The sequence below is a fragment of the Embiotoca jacksoni genome, unplaced genomic scaffold (assembly GCF_022577435.1).
Source record: "Embiotoca jacksoni isolate LCO1_2020_lvr unplaced genomic scaffold, fEmbJac1.0.p SCAF_11, whole genome shotgun sequence".
Lineage (NCBI taxonomy): Eukaryota > Metazoa > Chordata > Actinopteri > Embiotocidae > Embiotoca > Embiotoca jacksoni.
This window is the reverse complement of record NW_027185241.1, coordinates 17,883,161-17,903,432: the sequence shown is the minus strand read 5'-3', so window position 1 is coordinate 17,903,432 and position 20,272 is coordinate 17,883,161. Positions and strand designations below refer to the sequence as shown.

The following is a 20,272-nucleotide window of genomic DNA, read 5'->3' as shown; positions in this document are numbered from 1 at the left end:
TGGAACAAGTTTAGAAAGAGAAATTAAGTTCTTTCAGTGAGACTAATTCAACGTTTCTGCTTTTATTACTGCGACAGTTTGTTAGTATGTAAAGGAATCATTACCTGCAAAACCTTCCCTCCTGGACTCTCCTCAAACGGCAGTTGCTGCTGGTAAAGAGGATCCAAGGTTTTTCTTGCTACTTTAGTTTTCTTTTTGGCTATGCAGGCTCCGTTTTCCAAAAGGTAGACCTTTACATATGGTGCTAAAAATGATAAAAGAGTACAGGAGTAGTTAGAATACTTCTTATTCTCATCCCCAAGTAAGTATGTACGGCATGATGTATCCCTGATATATGTGTGTAAATGTTCTATAATAATGGTTGTTAGACAGCTTAAATTACCTGGCAGTGCCTTGGAACCTGGTTTTCCCACAAGGCCACGGGCTCTGATGATCTCCACCTCCAGTGCTCCTTTCTTGTCCACCATGCCAATCTGGATGTCACCTGTATAACCATAAAAACAGAAGGTTTTTAAAAAAAAATACAATAAATTCCCAGAAAAACCAGATAGCCATAGTGGCTAGTGTGCATACAACATGGTCGCTTTACTGCATGTCATTCCCCTGCTCTCTCTCTCCCCACATTTCCTGTATGTCTGCAGGTAAACATGCCCAAAACATTTCTTGGAAAAAAAAATATAATCCAGTTGCGAAGTAAAGTACAAAGAACTATTCTGAGGCTTCCGTCGCTTCCAACTAAAATTTCTAAACATTTTTCTCACCCATAGGTGGAGTAGCCAACGTCTGTCGTCCAACCAGCTGGGCGGGGCCGAGACCATCCAGGAAGTCACTGAACTGGGCGTCTGAGGAGAGCCTCACACCGGGGAAGATGAGACTGAAACAAAGAGGAACACACTGGTTACCAAGGAAGTAAATGTATGTCCATGTTGATTAAAGATAGAGACGAGCAGGTGTTTGTAGCCTATTAAATGTGAGGAGAACTAAGGTAGAGTGAAGCCTGGTGTGAGTTATTGAATTGTTTGATGTTATGTACAAGCTGCTCCTGGTAAACACGAGATCAGCAGCGTTTTAAATGTCCACAGAGTGCGAGCCGTCGTGTCCTTACTTTCCCTCGGAGCTGTAGCTGTTCATGCTGCCGTCTGTGGACTCCCGGCTGGCCTGCCGAGTCATCCTGCTCCTCATCTCCACCGCCAGCCCCGTCTCTGTACTCCTCTGGATAGTGCTGCGCAACTTCTTACCGCCCGCTTCTGCACACAGAGTGACACACATGACGAGAAAGGGAAAGGGGGAGAGAAAGAAAGGGAGGTACAGACTGTCAGTCCGTGACATTGGAACATGTTGAGAGCTGCATTCACATGGATTGTCACTGACATACCCGTGCTCTCACTGGCTCACATGCGACATCACTCCACAGGGGACAACAAAACACAAAGACACCTCTGTGAATTGGACTGCGTCTCTCTCAGGACCTGAGTATGTTTTATTCTCGGTAGGATCATGTCAACTTCACTGTCGCAGTCAAACACGGTCACTAACTCAAAAACATTCGTACGGTTCTTTGCGTGTCTGTTTAAAAGAACAACGTGTACAGCCCTCCTCCGGTACGGGGGTCTTGGAGTGAATCCACGCTCCACCTACAAACATTTAGCGTCTGCCCCCCTCCCAATCCGGACTGATCAAAGAAGACAGCTGACTCCCCCCATTGGACCCGCTGCTGCTCATGTCCACCCAGCCTCCCTGACAGCGTGCATGTAGGACCACGTGGCTACGCCTGTAGCACACGCACACACTTACACAAAAGTACAGTAATGAAAGCTCCAGCACTTTACACACAGTCACTAGTATGTTTGCTTTTCTATCCCATTAAGAAAAAGGTTAGCAAAAACGGTCCCATCGTTTCGAGCAAGTCAGCACAATATTCAGAGAAGGAGTTGAGGAGATAAACATGAAACCAAGCACAATAGACTAGTTTTCAAAAGCTCAGAGTGTTTTTGTACTAACTTCACATTTAGACGTAAAAAAATGTGTCTTTACTCTAAACAAGTTATTGGGTGTGGCTATAGTGCAATCAAAGGCCACTCATCCCAACAATTTGTAACTGTTGTGGAGCTCTTTATAGGTGTGAGAGATATTTTGTTGTTATCTGTAATCAAATGCAAAATGAGGACAGCATGTTATTTCCCACGGGTCATAAAAAATAAAAAAATCCAGGCAGAGCCGAAGAAAGTAATAACGCAGAGTTAGCGTGAGTTCACTGTTCACCGCCGCAGGATGCAAAGTGTTGTCAAACAATCGGCCATCCATAGGCCTTATGTAATTGTAATAATTTGCCAGTTTGTTTGGATGAGTCACGTCTGGACTACAGCAATCCTAATCCAGCTCTCATCACAGGCCCGCTGTCTTTACTCTGCCTCCTCTGCCCTGCCTCGTCTCGTCAGAGGACGAGCTGAAGGGAAAGAAGGATGATTCTGCGTCCTATCTCACACCGGCGTGAACACACACAAAGCCTTTCAGCCTTGAAATCTCAGTTATCCAACTGGCTTCCGCCTCCTCTTCCTGCTCTTCATACATCACAATAAGAGATGCAGCCACAGAGGTCGTCTCTGACATCTGCAGCACACCTTCTCTGCCAATCAGTGGCCAGTTAGATGTTATCAATGGACACTGAAAACACGTCATTTAAATGCTTGTGAATCAGTTCTGCTGCTTTGTGACACAGAGGCATAAGCAAGCATTCATGATGCTCTTTGCAGCTCTGTTACTGTAATATCGATGCACAGTAGATCCATCCATTATCTATACCCGCTTTATCCTGAACAGGGTCATGGGGGGGGGGGGGGGGGGGGGGGGGGGCTGCAGCCTATCCCAGCACACATTGGGGCGAAGGTAGGGTAGACCCTGGACAGGTCGCCAGTCTATCACAGGGCCAACACATAGAGACAGACGGAAGCAAAGACCGTTCACGCTCTCATTCACACCTAAGAGTAATTTGTAGAATCACCAATTCACCTGAGGTGCATGTTTTTGGATGGTGGGGGGAAGCCGGAGTACCCGGAGAGAACCTACACGGGCACAGGGAGAACATGCAAACTCCACACAGAACGACCCGGAATCAAACCCAGAACCTTTTCACTGCGAGGTGACAATGCTAACCACTGCACCACTGTGCCGCCCTTGCACAGTAGATATGGTTATAAAATATAAATATAAAAATATAAAACTTGCGGCTCCAAAATTCTGTTTCATACATGTCACACACATATGTATCTAATTTATGGAGGAAAATACACACAAGTGCATGGAAAGCACTGACAGATAAAATAAACGTGTCCGAGATGAGACTGAGATCACCACTGGTAGAATAATGCACTACTTTTGTCAAGTAATATCACAAACAAGAAGCAGCAGGAGTTTCAAAGTTCTCCAGATGGTCAGACAAGAAGACAACGATGGAGTCTAGTGAAGCTGCCAAGAGTGTAAGTGTAAGTGTGAGTGAGTGTGAAGTTGTAGCATGAAACAGCTGGTGTGGTAAAAATATGTGGATAAGGTGAGGAGTAAATCTACTGCATGGCAAATCCATTAACAATAATCTGTGTCTGTAAATAAAACCACTGCAACTAGAACAGAAAATGATGAGAGCATCTCAGGAGACATAAATAAAACACGTCTTAAGCGTCACTGTTGAGGAAATTCAAAATGACAGTCACTGTCATCCTAACCTAAATAGCACTACCACCCACCTGTTTACTAAACAATGACTCACTCCAGGAGATTTAAAATTATCAAGGGGAAATGAGATATTGTTGAGACTGGCAGGAGTAGAATTTATCTGCACACACACTGGCTCCTGTAAACATCCATTTTCACAACACCACTTCTCACAACAACAGAGGCAGTATGTTTAGTTCATGAAAAATAGATGATGAACTGGCCAGATATCAAGTTTTAATCATATTATATAAAGTATATTACGCACGGCTCAAGGATTACATAAAACAAACTGAACTGTAGTGTCATCTTATTTAAACTAATTATATCTCTCAACCTGCGCCAGTTCTCCCCACAATCAATACCTCTGCATCCCCCCCCAATAATCCTAATTTCCTCCCCTCGTTCGCTGCCATCCTCCAGCCCCCCCCCCCCCCCCCCCAGCCAGCAGCTGCTGTCGTCTCACCTCCTTCCTCCTCATCGAAGGAGTTCATGCAGGGGAAATAGACGGCCAGCGCTTCAAACGATGCAGACAGGCTCATCTTGCTCTGGGAGCACTGGATGCGCATCCCTGCAGCCGGAGCAGAGGTATCGTGCCCCTGCCTGCCCATGGTGACCAGCAACCGTCCTCCTCAGAGCTCTCAATCGAATGCGCAGCTTTGACTGATAAAGATTTAAAATTAAAGTCAGATCTAATGTGCTTGAGTCCTGAGCCCAGTAGTAGAGAATGCTGCGGTGCTGTAGGAGATCAGGGCTGTATCTTCTAGTCTGTCCCAAGACGGTCTGCGGACTGCATTTTAGGCAGAGCTTCAGAAAGCCTTCAGTTTGCTTCAGTAGTCGACTCTTGTGCTGTCTGATTCTGACGTTCCTGCTGCACCTCTTTCTTCGCGGGGGGAGGGGAGAGAGCTGCATCGCGCTCCACCAATCAAAGCGCCGGGCTGCTCAGGCGCACCTCGGCGGGCTCTGCGGGTGAACAAGCTCTACCCAGAGATACTGAGCCCACCCTCCCCACCCCGTTTCTCACCCATTTTTTTCACCTCTTCTTTCATCGTTTCCTTTTTTTTTTTTTCTCTCTCAGCTTGCTCTTTTGTTTCTTTTGTTCGTTTCCTCATTATTTTCCTTTTCTCCCCATCCTCTGTCGCGCCATCCCTCCCTCTTCCCTTCTTATCCTTAAAAGCCAGAGAAAACAAACTGTCATTAGGTCTGCCAACAGACGTGCTCCCCACTGAAAGGGCTCGAGCCACATGGCGGTCACTCAAAGTTCACGTGCCAAACTCTGCTCCGTTGCTTTTATCTCTTTCACACAGTGACAACAATATCACAGCTGTGTGCTGTTGGGGCAAATTCACTTTGCTCCTCCTTCACAGTGTTTTAATAATTGTGAGAAAAAAAAGAAAATCAAATGGATGATCAAGTTCAAACCTTCATCTGCCCTTCCTCTGTGACAGCCTTGTTGTGTTTTCACTCGATCAATCACAACCAACACTTTCAAACAATCAGAAAGGCTCTCTGTTTGAATCGCTGTCAAACAGACCTAAACATGAGCTTATCTTCACTCTGTTTCTACCATTTGTGGACGCACGGGGTCAGACTACTTTAAACAGACCAGAGTCAAGAACAGAGTTGAGAAACACAACCGTCGTACTTCTTCATAGGTGGTCTCTGAAATGCTAGTAAATCTTCTGCTGGCATGATGTGTGATGAGTAACACATAAAGCACATGTACAGCTCTAAACCAAACTTCAGCTCCTCTGGAAAGTCTCTGCCGTATCTTGGTTAAAAAGTAAATCCAGTGAAAGTGTGCTGCTTTGACAAACTGTCAGAGAACCGACTACGCTTTTGTTCTGAATATGTATCTGGCAGAATAGGCACAGGACAAGACAATTATGGTGCTTCTCTGCACTATCACAAATATAGCCAGCTCCCTGTAGTGTTACTGCAACCTACTTCCACGATGGAGCCACTTGATGGACGGCTTCCATTTTCAGGTTTCATCTAGGTCAGCGCAGCCAAAAACAACACCTCACATTTACAGCGGACAAACACAGACAGCTACCATGGAGGCAGTTGGGTCAGTTTGAAGTGCCATCTCATTAAAGAGTCATTTTTTATGGAAGGATATCATTTTTCAGTTGAATTAATTCTTATAAATCTGGTGATCTCCTGGATGGTTTGCCATTCATGTTAACTCTGGATGAATTGTTAACACTTTGGTCATCTCTTAACTTGTCCAACACCATGACAAGGTCAAACATTTAACTTGTGCAAAACTTTGATTTATGACTTACTACCTGCAGAACCAATGACATCATCATCAGCTGTAAAATAACTTTGTGTTTAGAGTTAATTAGACAATATGTGCAGGCTCAGGATAAACTAGGATAGTGGTCAGCATGTTATTAAGATCACATACAGCCTCAGAGAGTTGCTAGTATCTGTAAGCGCTTGTCTAGATCTAGATACTTAAACACAAAAGCTGCAGTAAAATACCCATTCAAATCAATGGTCAGTGTTATAAACTCTATGTATGGCCTATTTTGTTACTACTTTTACCCAAAAACGGAAAGCAGTTAGTCAGTTTGTGAGAAGACTAAAACACTGCTAAAGGAATACGTGTGAGACAAACACATCAGCAATACCAAATCCGATAGGAACATATGGCAGCAACAGATTACTGATACTATTACCAATAAACTATATATTGAAGACATTTGAATGTTTTCAGCTCTTTGCTCTTCGCTCAGCTACAGCAAATGCTGAAAGAGGAACATTTTCTCCTCTACAGGAGTAACTGCTGTGATTTTAACACTACAGGTTGCATACACGTCTTTTATCAACAAAGGGCAGGACATTTGATCAAAGTCAATCTAAATAGATGAACACTGTCAACTAGATCAAGTTTCCTTTAATAAAAGAAGCATTAACAATCTGGCCAATTAGATCACTGACATTATATATGTTGAAAAATGTCCACAAATCATCCTCATCAATATATCAATCAGACCACATGTTTTGGACTGTGAGGAGTTTTGTAATGTCTGTCATAAATAATACAACTGTAAGGACTTCTAAGATTATAGAGCCCTCGTGTCATGTTTTTAGTTGTATATAAAATATAAAATACTCTACTTTGAATAATAATCTGTCATGTTTTTTCTGCAAAAATCTATAAATGATGTTGTAAAAATCTTCACCCTTCAAACAATTACAGAATCTGTGAATATGCAAATATATTTAATTTGTTAAGTTTTACAATCTGCTTTAACATTCAAGTTTATTAACAAGCAGAAAAATATATTTTTGAGTTGAAGGGGGACTTTAAAACCATTACTTGTGCAGAAAGTCATCCCTCTGTCATTATTGAACTGGTTGATTCTGTGAAAGCTAGCCCACAACAGAAAATGATCAGAGCAGCTCCTGAATTACTTAAAAGACTGAATTTTCCATATTGTTTCGGATTAACCACTTCAAAGAAATTGGTTGTTAATATAACTGCTTGGCTGAACAATAACCCAAAACACAGCAGAACACGACGACTCGTCTCTGCTCCGCCTAAGTCATAGCTCGTGTGTCACAGCACACATGTCTATTCACTGACAAAACATTTGGCACGTGTTGGCAGTTTCAGCTTTCTTACCCATCCACCCACTGCTCAGCGACTTACAGCAAGAGAGGACTCATCGCTACGTTTTTCACTACACCCTCTTTACCTGACATGACACCCAAAGAAAAAAATAAGCTTAATGACAGTATAATACAGCACAAGGACGTGTGTTCAAGGACTCTGAAAATAGAGTTCTCACCTCACATCGGAAGCTACACGGAAACTTTTACTTGCCGGATAATAAAGACCATTCTGACTAAAAGACAACTCATTAAAGAGTAGAGTGTTGCGAACTAATTCAAAATTGTGCCTGTAGATAAACAGTGATCCTGGTCCTTCATATGTCTGTTAGCTATATAGTTTAAAACAGGGGACTACACATGAGATTAATGATGTGTTAAAAGTTCATTAGCCTGCATCAACTTACTTTTTCTTGCGCTATGAACATTTGGGGGGAATTTAACAAAAGTCTTCAGTTGTTTAATTCACGTTTTTTTTTAGAATTAAAAGAACCTTGTTCTAAAGAATCTCCATTTTAGGTCATTGGGGCTCTCTTTGGTTTCACAACAGCATGACGAGTGCAGAGCAATACTTTAAAACATTGTACAACTCATCTGATCCCACTCCAAACTATGACAAACCTACATGACAGTGACCACACAACTGGGAATCAGAAGCACCTCAGACGGCAAGAATGTGAAGAATCTCTCTAATTCTACAACAACAAAAAGAGTGTTATATCCCAGAAGCCTTACGTGAGGTCTGCCGGGCAGGCGGCGCGGATCACAGGCGGAGGCCCTCGGAAGTCTTTCTGATTGATGAGACGGGGCCAGGCCGAGCGTCACAGAGTCACTGTGGCCCCGTACACACAGTAAACACAGCTTAATGGAGGGCTCGAACCCCTGGCACTCACATACAAGGATGTAGTCAAACAGACACATATGAGCACTTAACAGCGCAGACACACCGGGATACACATGAGTACATGCACAAAGGTGGGCAAACACACTCTGTTCTCTCAGTTTACATTCCCTGCTGCCGACATGAAGCAGGCCAGACGTGCAGTCTGGAGGTACAGTTTCAACTCTCGCAAATATGATGAGAATTATAAAGAGAAAGAATCTTAAAGCTACATTCACAGACTTTTTGCAACTACGTGTGAGGCGCACATTCCCGACATATTACAGCCTTATGAATCCTCTATGATAACTCCGTCAGCAAACAGTAACCTACTGACACAGCTAGAAGAAACAATGCTGTTAGCATTCATTTTGTTCAAAGGTTACTTTTTTACATTAGTTTGGTTTCCATCAATTAATAACAAAATTAGGCCATTTAGCTTGCCATGTTCAACTGTTTTTTACTAGATAATTTCTAACTTTGTAGGAAGTAGTTTACTTTACAGTCATCAGAGTATTTGTTGGAAAATGCCTCGTTCCATACTAGTGAAAACATCGACATGTGTAAAACACTTAAAAAGAGAGACAAGAACTTAAAGGAGCTAAAACGCTCCATAAAGCTGCAGAGTTTGGTGCTAACTCTGTTTGTGAGCGACATCCTCTCACAGATATCTTTAAATCAAATATAAAGGTATCAATACATCTTTAAATTTTATCTGTTCCCTTGATGTAATTGAAAGTGTAGAAATCAGAATCGTGTTATCTCGCGCAAACATGTGCTGCCAGTGGCTTCACACCTTATCTGAAAACCTTCACACCTTAAGTGGAAGTTGTGAAGTAAAACAAGCATATTTCCAACGTGAACTGCAGGAGTTGTTGGAACAGCGTGTCCCCTGGCTGCCTCTCTCCACTCAGTGGTGCAAACACTGAAACTACAGCAGATGGAGAGCTCATGAGAGAGTGAAAGGGGATCTGAATACTGCCAAACTAAATGAAGAACCCTGATAAAATCTGCTTACATCACTCCAGCTGAATTTTCTGCCTTATACAGTCACAATAAACTTGTGTCATTTACAAAAAGGCCTCTTGTGTGAGAAAATTACAACGGATATGTCACCGTAGCGTGATTACTTCTCAGAAAGAGGAAATATCCTTTTTTTTTTAACCATTTTTATGAGAGCATCACGCTCACACTGTATGACTAGCCTTACCAATATATCTTTCCAGTACATGTCTAATCATACTTCCTCTTTGACTGGCGGCTACAGAGCGGTCAACATTTAACCCTCGTGTTGTCCTTGGGTCAAAATGACCCGAAGCTGTGTTCAACCAAGTTCTATTTCATTTTCATATTTTTGGGGATCATTGGTGACAAGGAGGCTGTGAGGGTTTCTTTAAAGAATGATCACCAATGATCCCAAAAAATATAAAAATATAGAAATAAAATAGAACTTGGTTGAATACAGCTGCGGGTCATTTTGACCCAAGGACAACACGAGGGTTAAAGAAAACACTATCAGAAGAGGAAGTGCACACAATATTTTTAGTTCCAGTTCAAATCTAAAAATGTGGAAGAGTGGAAGTTCAGTTATAGTCCGGTTCAGATAGGAGGTGATAATGTACTGTGCTGAATTGTGGGTATTGTACTTTGAATGTGTCCAAGTTTCCGATCCAGGCAAAGGAGACATGTGGCTGAGAATAGAGACACACTTTTAGGCAAAAAGCAGTGAGCAGCTAGTGGAGCATGACAGCCGTAGACGATGAATCAACAGATTTTAAGATGAGCTCACTGAGATGCTGACTGGAGACAAATAATCTTCCACTTCGAAATGGATATTTTTTTTAAATTATCAACAGAATGTAGGCTTCAAAGGGAGCAGTAAACGTGTGTGCAGTGTCATCTTTTATAGAGCAGAATACAGAGAACCACTGAATATGATAATAGAACTTAACTAGCAAAAAATCAAGTAATTGTAAAAATGTTAGCTTTTTGCTATTCAAGAGTAAAACACAACAAAAACTACACTTTCATTTCAGTAATAAGTATAAAATATTAATTTTTTTTTTGTTTGAGAAGAGTTTGCAGTAACGTCAGCAACGACCAGAGAATCATCGCTCGACACACATGCAGGCTAACATGTCCAGTACGACAGACATCTGATCTAAAGTTAACACTGACAGATCTTTATGCTTCCCATGGATCACAGCTAAATTATGCACATGCATAATAACCACAAAATCCTTCAAAATAAGAACATTGGTTAATATCTTGGGTAACACTGAGTACACTGTCTGCCAGGAGAGACACAGCGCTGCTCTCACTGTGAAAACAATTTATTCAGTGGTACAACTCTCATATTCACATCACAGCTCATGAATAAATACTAGGTCATCAATTATTTAATAAGACACTTGCAAATAAGCTTTTAATAAAGAATAGGCAGTTTGGATAAGATGTACTTGAATCAGCTATGGCAATGTATTGTAGGGGAAATAAATCTGCTTTTCAAGACAAGTGAGACTATTTTTCCTGCTTGTGAGAATTAATACTGACCTGATCTGATTACTAACCAGGTGCACAGTACCTGGGTGAAAATATATGGTTACCATGGCAACAGAAACCCTAGCCCCGCAAAAGTAGGGCCGCCTCCCCTATTTACATCACGTACGGTAAACAGGTGCATGCTGCAGTAGGATCTCACAAATACAGTGCGACTTACGACATGAGTATTGTATAATTACAACATCAGCCCCGGTGTTCTCGCCACTTTTATAAAAGTAGCAATGATCTTATGAAGGTGTTGATCTCAGAGTTTTAAGAATAAATAGTATGGAGACACTTCATTAAAATGAGCAACATAGTTTGCTGCTGGTAGAAAAAGAGAGATGTCCATAACAAGAAAACACCAGAAGCCAGTCCTCAGTGTGACAGCTGGGACACAACAACCAATCTTAGGAATCTGTTTCAGTCAAGTGGACAAATTCAGTTCTACCTGCACCTCCACAATGGTGGACAATCATGAGTGACATCTATAAACACTGGTGGTGTGACAGTTTTCAGGTTATTTATGTTTGTCTATTAGATCAAAGTCAATCAAAATAGATTAACACTGTCAACTAGATCAGGTTTCCCTTAATAAAAGAAGCATTAACAATCTGGCCAATCAGATCACAGACATTATATATGTTGAAAAATGTCCACAAATTATCCTCATCAATAAATCAATCAGACCACAGATCACTGGTGTCTGCACGGTGCAGCTTCAACATCGGGACGTTACATCACCGTTGAGTCCTAGGTGAGGAAACTATTCTAACAAGGATTTTGTATCCCTCCACATGCATGTAGATTACTGGTCTTACTACAGACCCTCATGACTCATTCCTTATCTGTTCCAGTGGATTCATGAAACTTATAAAAGCATCACATTTCTTATCATCTGCAGATATTTAGGTCACGCCAGAGATGGTTCATTTGAGAGCTCAGACTGATTAACAACCATCAGACCTCTTGTCAGCTGTTGTAATAAAGAGGAGAGAGGAGAAGGGGAAAAGAGGTACTGTAGGGATGGAGAGGGGACAGGGTGAAATGAAAAAGAGACAATAAAGACAGAGAAGACATAATGACAAGGAGACACGAATGTCGGGAGAGAATGAGTGAGTAAGTGTGGCAGAGGGAGAGAAGGGGAGGAAGCAGTGGGACTTTGGTGTCCCTCAGCCTCGGTTGTATCTGTGCTGCTGTGTTTCCTTCATGCATCACCCTGAGAGCAGCATGTCTGCTCCGGCCCCCTAGGAGATTAATTAGCAGTCTCAGCTAGCGTAGGAGCTGCTGAGACAGGCACCCAACTCAACACAGAAGATAAATTACCTCGGCTGGAAGCTCAAAGTTTAGCTGTTTTACTGCGTACAAAACAGCCTGTCTGAGGGTTTTGGAGGTCCAAAACTACGTCAGTATCTGGTGCAGCAGAGGGAGGAGTGAGAAAAGGAGGGGGCAGAGGGTGAACTGTTCTCTGTGCTGCACACATTTAGCTTCTCTGGGAGTTATGTGGCATACATGTTCTCTGTTTTACTGAGGAAACATTTAACTCTGAGCAAACTTTTTAATTCATGACCAGAATCAAGCTGGGATCAGACAGTATTACTCATCAAGCATGGCAACATCTTTCAACGCTTAATACATCTACTGTACTCATCTTTACCTAGCAGTGGGACTGAGAGGTCAAGTACCGCATCAACAGCAAATTAAAGGTCATCAAACTATTTTTTTCTTCGAAGCAAAAGTAGGACAGTGAGGTGGCAGAATGCCCACAGATTACTGCCTGCACATATCATGGCAGTGCAGCCTCAATAAACGGTCTGGAAGAAAGATATTATAAAAATATATACTATTTTCAGTGTCAAGAGAGTGTCAAATCTGGTTCACGTAACTAGTTTTCTTCCAATGTCAGTGAGAGAAAAGTAGGACGTAAGCAGCATCACTGGAGTACTGAAGGCTGCAGCCGAGGGAACAGGAAACTAGATGTTACTCACAATGTATTCGACCACAGGCACCCCAAGGAGTCCATCTCTTTCTTATTTCTACATCCCTTTGGGCAGTTCTTGCCCAGTATGGCCCAGTTTCTTGTATTTCCTGGACTGTTCATCTGCTCAGTTTTAATAGTGAGCGGCTGGGGCTGAGTTACAAAGTTGGCTGTTGAATATGCTGCTGGGACACCGTCAAGATGCAGACAGAAGCCATCTGGGAGTGAAGCTACTTAAATGGATTATTAGGTAGAATGCTACTGACTATAAAAAAGTTAGAGAAATTGTTTTATAATTATGAAGTGTTATGAAAGAGAGAGGTAAACCTCAGATCATTCATAAGGCTGAAGGAGCTGCCTTTCCAATATGCCCGTTGAAAAGAGAATCAGTGTTCCTGCTACAAAAACAAGTCCAATAGTCCTGAATAATTCACATGAAGCAGAGTGCTCTGTACATTGCAAGCAGTTTGGCTGAGAGCTCAAACAAGTTCCTCTGCTTTACGTTTACAGAAAGCTGCAAGAAAAAGACAAAGAAACTGCATCACGAACACTGTATTATTTTGACAGTATGACACACTACTAAAGGTACAGCATCATGGGTTTATCACCACTAATGCCACTGCAGAGCAACATGTTCCCACAAACTCCAGCGGTTACTGTAATGGTCATGCACACCACAAGCATGGAGCCCATTACTGCCCTGTCGGTTGTAACTATAGCTCATAAACAATGTTGCAAAAAACTACAATAAAAAAAAAAAGAAGAAGGGAGGTATGTATTCACTGTATCTGTAACGATGCACATAACATTTAAAATAATAAAAACACGGAGCAACTTCAACCAGAAAATACGAGAATGCACCAAAGGCAATAATGATTCACAGTAAAACTGAAATGAACATGTGGTCAGCTGGTCAATACTGTTAACTGATGGCAAAATCTTCAGCTGCGTCCTTTTTTGGGGGCTGTGGGCTGTAGTAATCATACTGGAATTAATAGGTGGAAATAAGCAGACCTTTTTTTAGATGATCATAGATGCTAGAAACACAGAGATTAATGTACATTATATAAGGTTGGATTTTCAGTAAGCTTGCAACACTGGCTGTTACAGGTTTTAGCCGAGTCAGGCTGCATAGAAGCAGTTTGTTTGGGGCGTTTGGGGAATAAATTGGTTCTCTATTAAAACATAATGCAGCAGGAACTAGAGGACTGCTGAGTGCTGAAAGGGACAATCGAACATAATAAATCAAGCTAATGTTTCAGCTCGCACATGATGACCAGCGTAACACCAGTAACCCTTAATGATCGTGTGCTTAACATTGTTTTAAAAAAATATTCAAACATTGTTCAAGTTAAATTCAATGTTAATGAAGCTCACTGCAAAGACTGTAAAACGTTTCTGTTGCTCAGAAACCACAGGTAATAATCTAATTTCTGCTTAACATCTAATCAATTTGTGATTAAAAAGAAAAAGCTTTTCTTCCAGGTGTTTATTACAGGTGTTCCTTTTCCCTGTGCTGAACTGACTTATTTTTTGTGTATAATTAATCTGAGACATGTGAACTCAATAAACCATCAGTTTCAGCAAGAACCTCCATTCTTTATCTAAGAATTCAATACAGGTATGTTTTTTCTGGTCACTGTTGAATGTTTACCAGCAGTTGTTACCTGCGGGATGACTTAATAACCTGAATCTGAATCAGCTTAATTGACAGTGTATGCAGAAGTGCAAATGCATATGAGGACTGTTTTCAAAATGCCCATGCATGGACATACATACATACACAGTACACTTCCTTTTGAAACTTAAGCAGTTGTGATTGTTCTGAACATCCACTGAAACCAAGAAAAACGCTTTTATTTCCTTTAAAGTTGGGTGGTTTCCACACAAAACTAGCGGTTGAGACCCAAAGTGCTGGTCACCTGGGAGCACATCCATTCCATCTGACTAACCTGTGTTTGTCAAAGCCAGAGTCGTGCTGCTCGACTGATCTGCCCCCCCCCCACTGGCACTTGGCGGTGCACAAACATGCACCTTTCAATTTGGTGATGAGCCTCTCAGGATAGTGAACAACAAAGTAGGGCAGAAGGCAACTTGGCAGCGTACGTGTTGGTGCAGAACCAAATACAGAGCTTGGATATTGAAAGGCAGATGTATGCACGCTCTCACAAACCTCATCTTATGCACTTGGAAGCACGGAGTGAAATATTGATAGCTCTACGATACTCAGGCTGCACAGTTTGTGCTGTGTCTGCATGGGGGAACAAAGAGTCTGCATGTGTGTGATCCTATGAGTTAGGGCATCTTCTAAATTCTTGTCAAAATAAAAATGGGAACAAATGTCAGTTGGTATTTGGCTGTTCCCAAAGTTTAACGTCAGAGGAGTCATCTCATTCAGCAACAACACCGTCATTAACAACGCAAGACAATCCTATCGTCCAGCAGCCCTGTCTGAAATGGAGCCACATCTAAATGCCACAAAGAACTTCCTGATTGTCACATTGAAGTGATTGACAATTATTCCAGTTATTACCCCACAGAGATAAGCCAGTAGCACATGTGCCGGACAAATCACGAGCGGAGGGGGGGGGGGGGGGGGGGGGGGGCAGAGCGGTGACACATGAGCGCAGCGTCTCGCTCCACCCTCCTCCTCATCGCTCACATGCATCCACCTCTACATTTGTCTGTCAACCCCTCCGCCACGCTATCTGATCTGACCCGATCTGAATAGAAAGGGCCAATAGGTAGAAGTGATTATTGACCACCTTCAGGTTGAATAGACGAGATGAATAGGTGCTGAATGCTTCAAGATGGCCACCGAGAGGAGGGAGTGGACAAATGGACTGACCTACACATAAACAGAGCAGACCCCAATCTGTCAGCCAGACACTTCGACGCACAACACCTGCTGGGCTGCTGCCACGTGCTGGGCGGCATTACCTGCTGCCAGTCTACCAGCAGGTAATTCAGCTCAGAGGGTTACTGAGCAGTTTACAAAGAAAGTAGGAAAGACAAAAAAAACAAAGCACGGCAAAGTGAAGAATAGTAACAACGACCGTTTTACACTGCAGAACACGTTTCTGCATTCAGCTGAAGGAGAAAGTAAGAAAACAAACACAACACACCCCTTCTTGTTTATACCTCACACGTGCTCACATTCTCACATGCACCCAGAAACAAACAGTAACAACTGCAGATGACCACGGTTTGAGGTAGCGTTTTACACTGAGAAATCACAGCCGAGACAGAACAACAGGACCTGCTACAAGCAGCTGTGGCAGATTTGTCCAGAGTGAAAAGGCAAATTATCACTGCGGTAAATCATCCACTCTAAGCTTAAAAACACAACTGCTGCAGAGTAAAAGGAAAGAAAATGAAAAATGGGAGGTAGGTGAAAAAGAAAAAGGAGAGGAGTTTCCAGGATCACTGCGACCTACAGGAAAGAGAAAAGACTGTGAGGAGAAGCCATGATGTCGTCTTCAGCGACAGAAAAGCCTTTGTAGATAAAGAAATTAGGAAACATTAGGACAGAAGCAGAATTAGTACACTGAAGCACAGAACGGAAGAGAAATCCACAGAGACAATGAGAGGCCGCAGGACAGATGTGAACATACACAGAGCACACGAGCGGTGCCATTGGATGCCCTACCTGTTTGGCTGAGCTGAGAGGTGCTCCGGCTCTTGCGCGACATGCCAACCATGGCCTGCATTTTGGCACCAATACTGGAGCGCCTCTTCTTGTCGTCAGTGCCTACCGTGCCAACCGCCGTGTCCGACTGGCTGCCGTCCGTCTTCTCCAGGTTACACATGTCGCCGCTGATGCTTGTGCTCTTGGTCATGTTTATCCCGCCCGATGAGCCCATCTGCCTGTTTTTCATTTTGGATGCAAAGTCACTGTCAGCCACCACCATTGACACGGGGGGCAGGCGAGGACAGAGAACACAGGAGAGGAGAGGAGAGGAGAGGAGAGGAGAGGAGAGGAGAGGAGAGGAGAGGAGAGGAGAGGAGAGGAGAGGAGAGGAGAGGAGAGGAGAGGAGAGGAGAGATGATGGAGGAGGAAACAGAAGGAGAGGATTGAGGAGGGAAGAAGAGGTGACAGTAGAGGGACAGGAGATGACAAGGTGTGGGGTGAGAAGGAGAAAAGGACAGAGTTCAGGTACACAAGTTCATGACTTACAGTATAGTTGAGTTTAGGGTGGGTAGTTTAGTGGATGCAGTGCGTGAAAGATCAACCATTACATATTCTACTGCATTTAGCTGTTTTTTTTTTACACGTGTTTTTACACTGTTTGTGATCTGAAATCACAAGAATGCTGCAGGATTTTCATCCCAATCAGCAACTCTTCCTCTTAAAGCATTTAATACGGTTTGTTTATTAGGTCAAGAAGTTTCTTTTAAGAAGTTACCACTCTACTTTTGAACTTTCTTTAAATTGGACTAATTTATACCTAATGTACCACAGTTTATTAAGCATAAAGATGCCTGAGAAAAGTATCAGTTTGGTTTCATACAACTAACTCAGAGATAATAGGAGATGCTCTGTTATGTCCGCCTGTTGATCAAAAATTGCAAGCAAAAAGAAAAGTTGTCTGTCATCAGAATTACTCTCCAGCTTTTCCTGTTTGAAAGGAAATAGGCCAGCGTCCAAATGAAGGTCTTATTTTAGCTCTGCCAGTAAAATTATCTTTAAGAGACAAATTACATTCTGTATCCGAGGCTCTGCATTCTTAATGGGATGAGTTATGTGTAGCGCCCTCAGGCTGCTCTTCATTAATTAAAGTGTCTGACCTTCATCATGTAGCCATATTATAAAGACAACTTATGGAGAGACATGCTTTCTGAAATGAGAGAAGGATCAACGCATTATGACAAGTGCTTCTATTAATTACTTCAATTAAACTTCAGATTCTGCTCCTTCATATATCCAACATGAAGTTTCAACTTCAAATTCTTCAGACTTAGAAAAATAACATTTATATAACAGAGATTATGATGGACATTGTTTTGTTTTAAATGCAGGAAGCATTATTGGATCACCTTGTCAATAAAGGTGAGTGATTGAAATGTTAACAGCTGCTTGAGCTTTAACAATCGGCCGTGTCCAAATCAAAAGGTTTTTATAACATGATCGACGTGTTTTCAAGCCTTATAGTACAACGAAGTATCACACTAAAGCACGTGATACACCCGCTAGTCCACTAAAGGATGCTTAGTCAGTATTATGTTTTGTGTAGCATGAAAAGTAAGTTGTCTTTGGTTTGGCCAACAAAAACCATTGAGTGAGGTTTAGGAAAAAACTACTGAGAAATCCATGTCTCATCTTACAGACTCAAATCCTGGTCTCCAGGATGGAAGTCTTGGATTTGATCCATCCAACCTCTCCACTTGGACTTCACTATCACATCACATAACCTCCGTTAAATGACCTCTTTCTTTGAACTCTTTACAACTAGGCGGGGCAAAACGTGACACTGACACGGTATCCTCCGGTGGTCCGACAGGTGTATTACACATTTTAGTGTGTGGTAGTGCCAGACAGACACAGTAACTCACATACTGAAGCAGTAAGATCAGAAATAATGTTTGTAACTGTGATCTTTTGTGAGTGTTTGAAGATGCAGAAGTGACTGCTCACATCAGTCGCGTTTGGATCCTAAAGAAGAGTAAACACTGAGTTTTGGCTGTTTATACTTCTTAGTTTGGTTGTCAGCTGGTGAAATGAGTCAGACGTGCTCTGAGAGAATGTAAACAGCTCGTGTCTCGGCCTGCAGCCTTTTGTTGATGCCAGTTCTGATGCCAGTGGGCCCTGTTATGGATCAGCCTGTACTTTAATACATAAATGTTGAATGCTTATTGGGGGATTAGTGTCTTTGATCAGCTAATGCAGCCCACGAGCTTTGAAGCAGACTTCAAGCGTCTCGACTCCTGACAACACCACGGGCCGCTGTGCAACAGGTGACATTCTAAAATATGCTCTTTCACCATCATACCAGAGCGGCCGCATTTCATCTCATGGACACAGTGATAATGCTGCTGCTTTCATTACATCGAATATCAGCACAGCGGCGAGGTCAGGGGGACCGGGGGATTGTGGCCTCAACACAATATAGTCCAACTGGACCCAGTTTAACATGTTTATATCTAATATATAGGACAAGGCTTTAACCCGGTCCAGGAAGCAGGCCAATAATAATGTTTAAAATGTAACTTTAGTCTGTTATGCTTGAACTGATGGACATCCTGTTGGTTCAAATACTGAGCACATGAGGACACACTTTACTGATCAAACTTAATAAATAAGTTGCTGGTATGAAAGGATATATGACTTTAATACTTGCAAGGATTACTTCGATTTCCATTTTTTTTCAGGAAAAAAAGTTTGATGAAATCAACACCTTTTATTAATCTTACACGTTGTCTCATTTATTCATAGTTACTCTGACTTTCCCTTGAATAAATAGAACTGCATACAGTAATGTTGTCGCACCTCCTCTCATTACAGTATCACCAGTTTCTGAAGAGGTCTTGGCACTCAGTCCGGACTCACTGTGTAAATGTGCCTGCTTGAAAAACTGGGCCTCTCCAGGGATTTCTGATTTCCAACCTCAGCCCAAAGAACACAGTGTCCCTCATCATGCAGATTGCTCACCGTGCATTTTCATCTCGGCCAAAACGTTCTCAGGGCAAAACTACAAAGCCCGGAAATTAATTTTTTGTCTTGCGAAAGTGTTGACAGATTTGACACCACGTCCTCTTTAAATGGGTTATTTAAATACTGTCATGTAACAACAACACACGTCCGCCAGATAAAAGAGCTGAGAAATCTCTGACTTTGGGTTGGTGAACATCTTAAGACAAAATAGTTATGATTATATTTCAATGGTCAAAAGCCCACTGAGCATTAAGTTCTCCTTTTAATTTATGTTTTTCTCATGTGGTCACATCATGTTTATTTACAACACATATTGTTGTGAACAACACTGCATATTCAGTTATATCCAGTATTTTAATTAATCTCTTAAAGGGCCATTTACTTTTATTCACCTATTTAATGAGGAAGGAGCAGATAAGCTGTTTTGACAGCTGATGTATGAAAATGTTAGTCACGAGATACTTAGCCCTTCATCTTGATCACCTTTCACTGAGAAGATCACTGCTTCTTTACCAGGTGAGGCAGAAAAATGGGTTTCCATGGCAACTGTGGCCCCAGCCGGGGCATTAGCATGCCTGTCAACCTAGCTACAAAGTTTTCTGGTCGGAGACCGTAATGAGCGAAGCTGAAGTGATTAATGAAATACTGGAGATCATAATTATCTCGGGCTGTAACTCGGAAACGAGACTCGACTGCGACTCACTGACCGAGCTGTTGTTGAATGAGTTGGGTGGACGGGGTGGAAGGAGGGGGGAGGGGGGGGGGGGAGTAAAGTCATTTTTTTCCTTCCCTTGGGTTATGATGAACCCCCGTCCTTCAATACAGTCAAAGTAGTCTTCACTCTCCTGCGTGCGGATGAGCCGTTACCCGGGCAACGATATTGGATAAA

The 20,272-nt window shown here is 42.3% G+C and overlaps 1 protein-coding gene across 14 annotated transcripts in view; it reads right to left on the bottom strand.

Annotated features, from left to right (window-relative positions):
• The window catches only part of rims2a (regulating synaptic membrane exocytosis 2a), a 141,557-nt gene that overhangs the window by 2,706 nt on the left and 118,579 nt on the right, over nt 1-20,272 (bottom strand). For 8 of the 14 annotated variants that reach the window (XM_069143434.1, XM_069143435.1, XM_069143437.1 and 5 more), the window contains 4 exons: nt 1,106-1,247; nt 762-874; nt 383-484; nt 105-244 (listed from right to left, as the gene is read on the bottom strand). In XM_069143434.1, coding sequence (XP_068999535.1) covers nt 105-244; nt 383-484; nt 762-874; nt 1,106-1,247 — 497 coding nt within the window. Of the gene's footprint in view, nt 1-104; nt 245-382; nt 485-761; nt 875-1,105; nt 1,248-4,174; nt 4,686-16,380; nt 16,626-20,272 lie in introns of those variants that run through there. The other 6 variants (XM_069143429.1, XM_069143431.1, XM_069143432.1 and 3 more) reach the window with 2 other exon arrangements.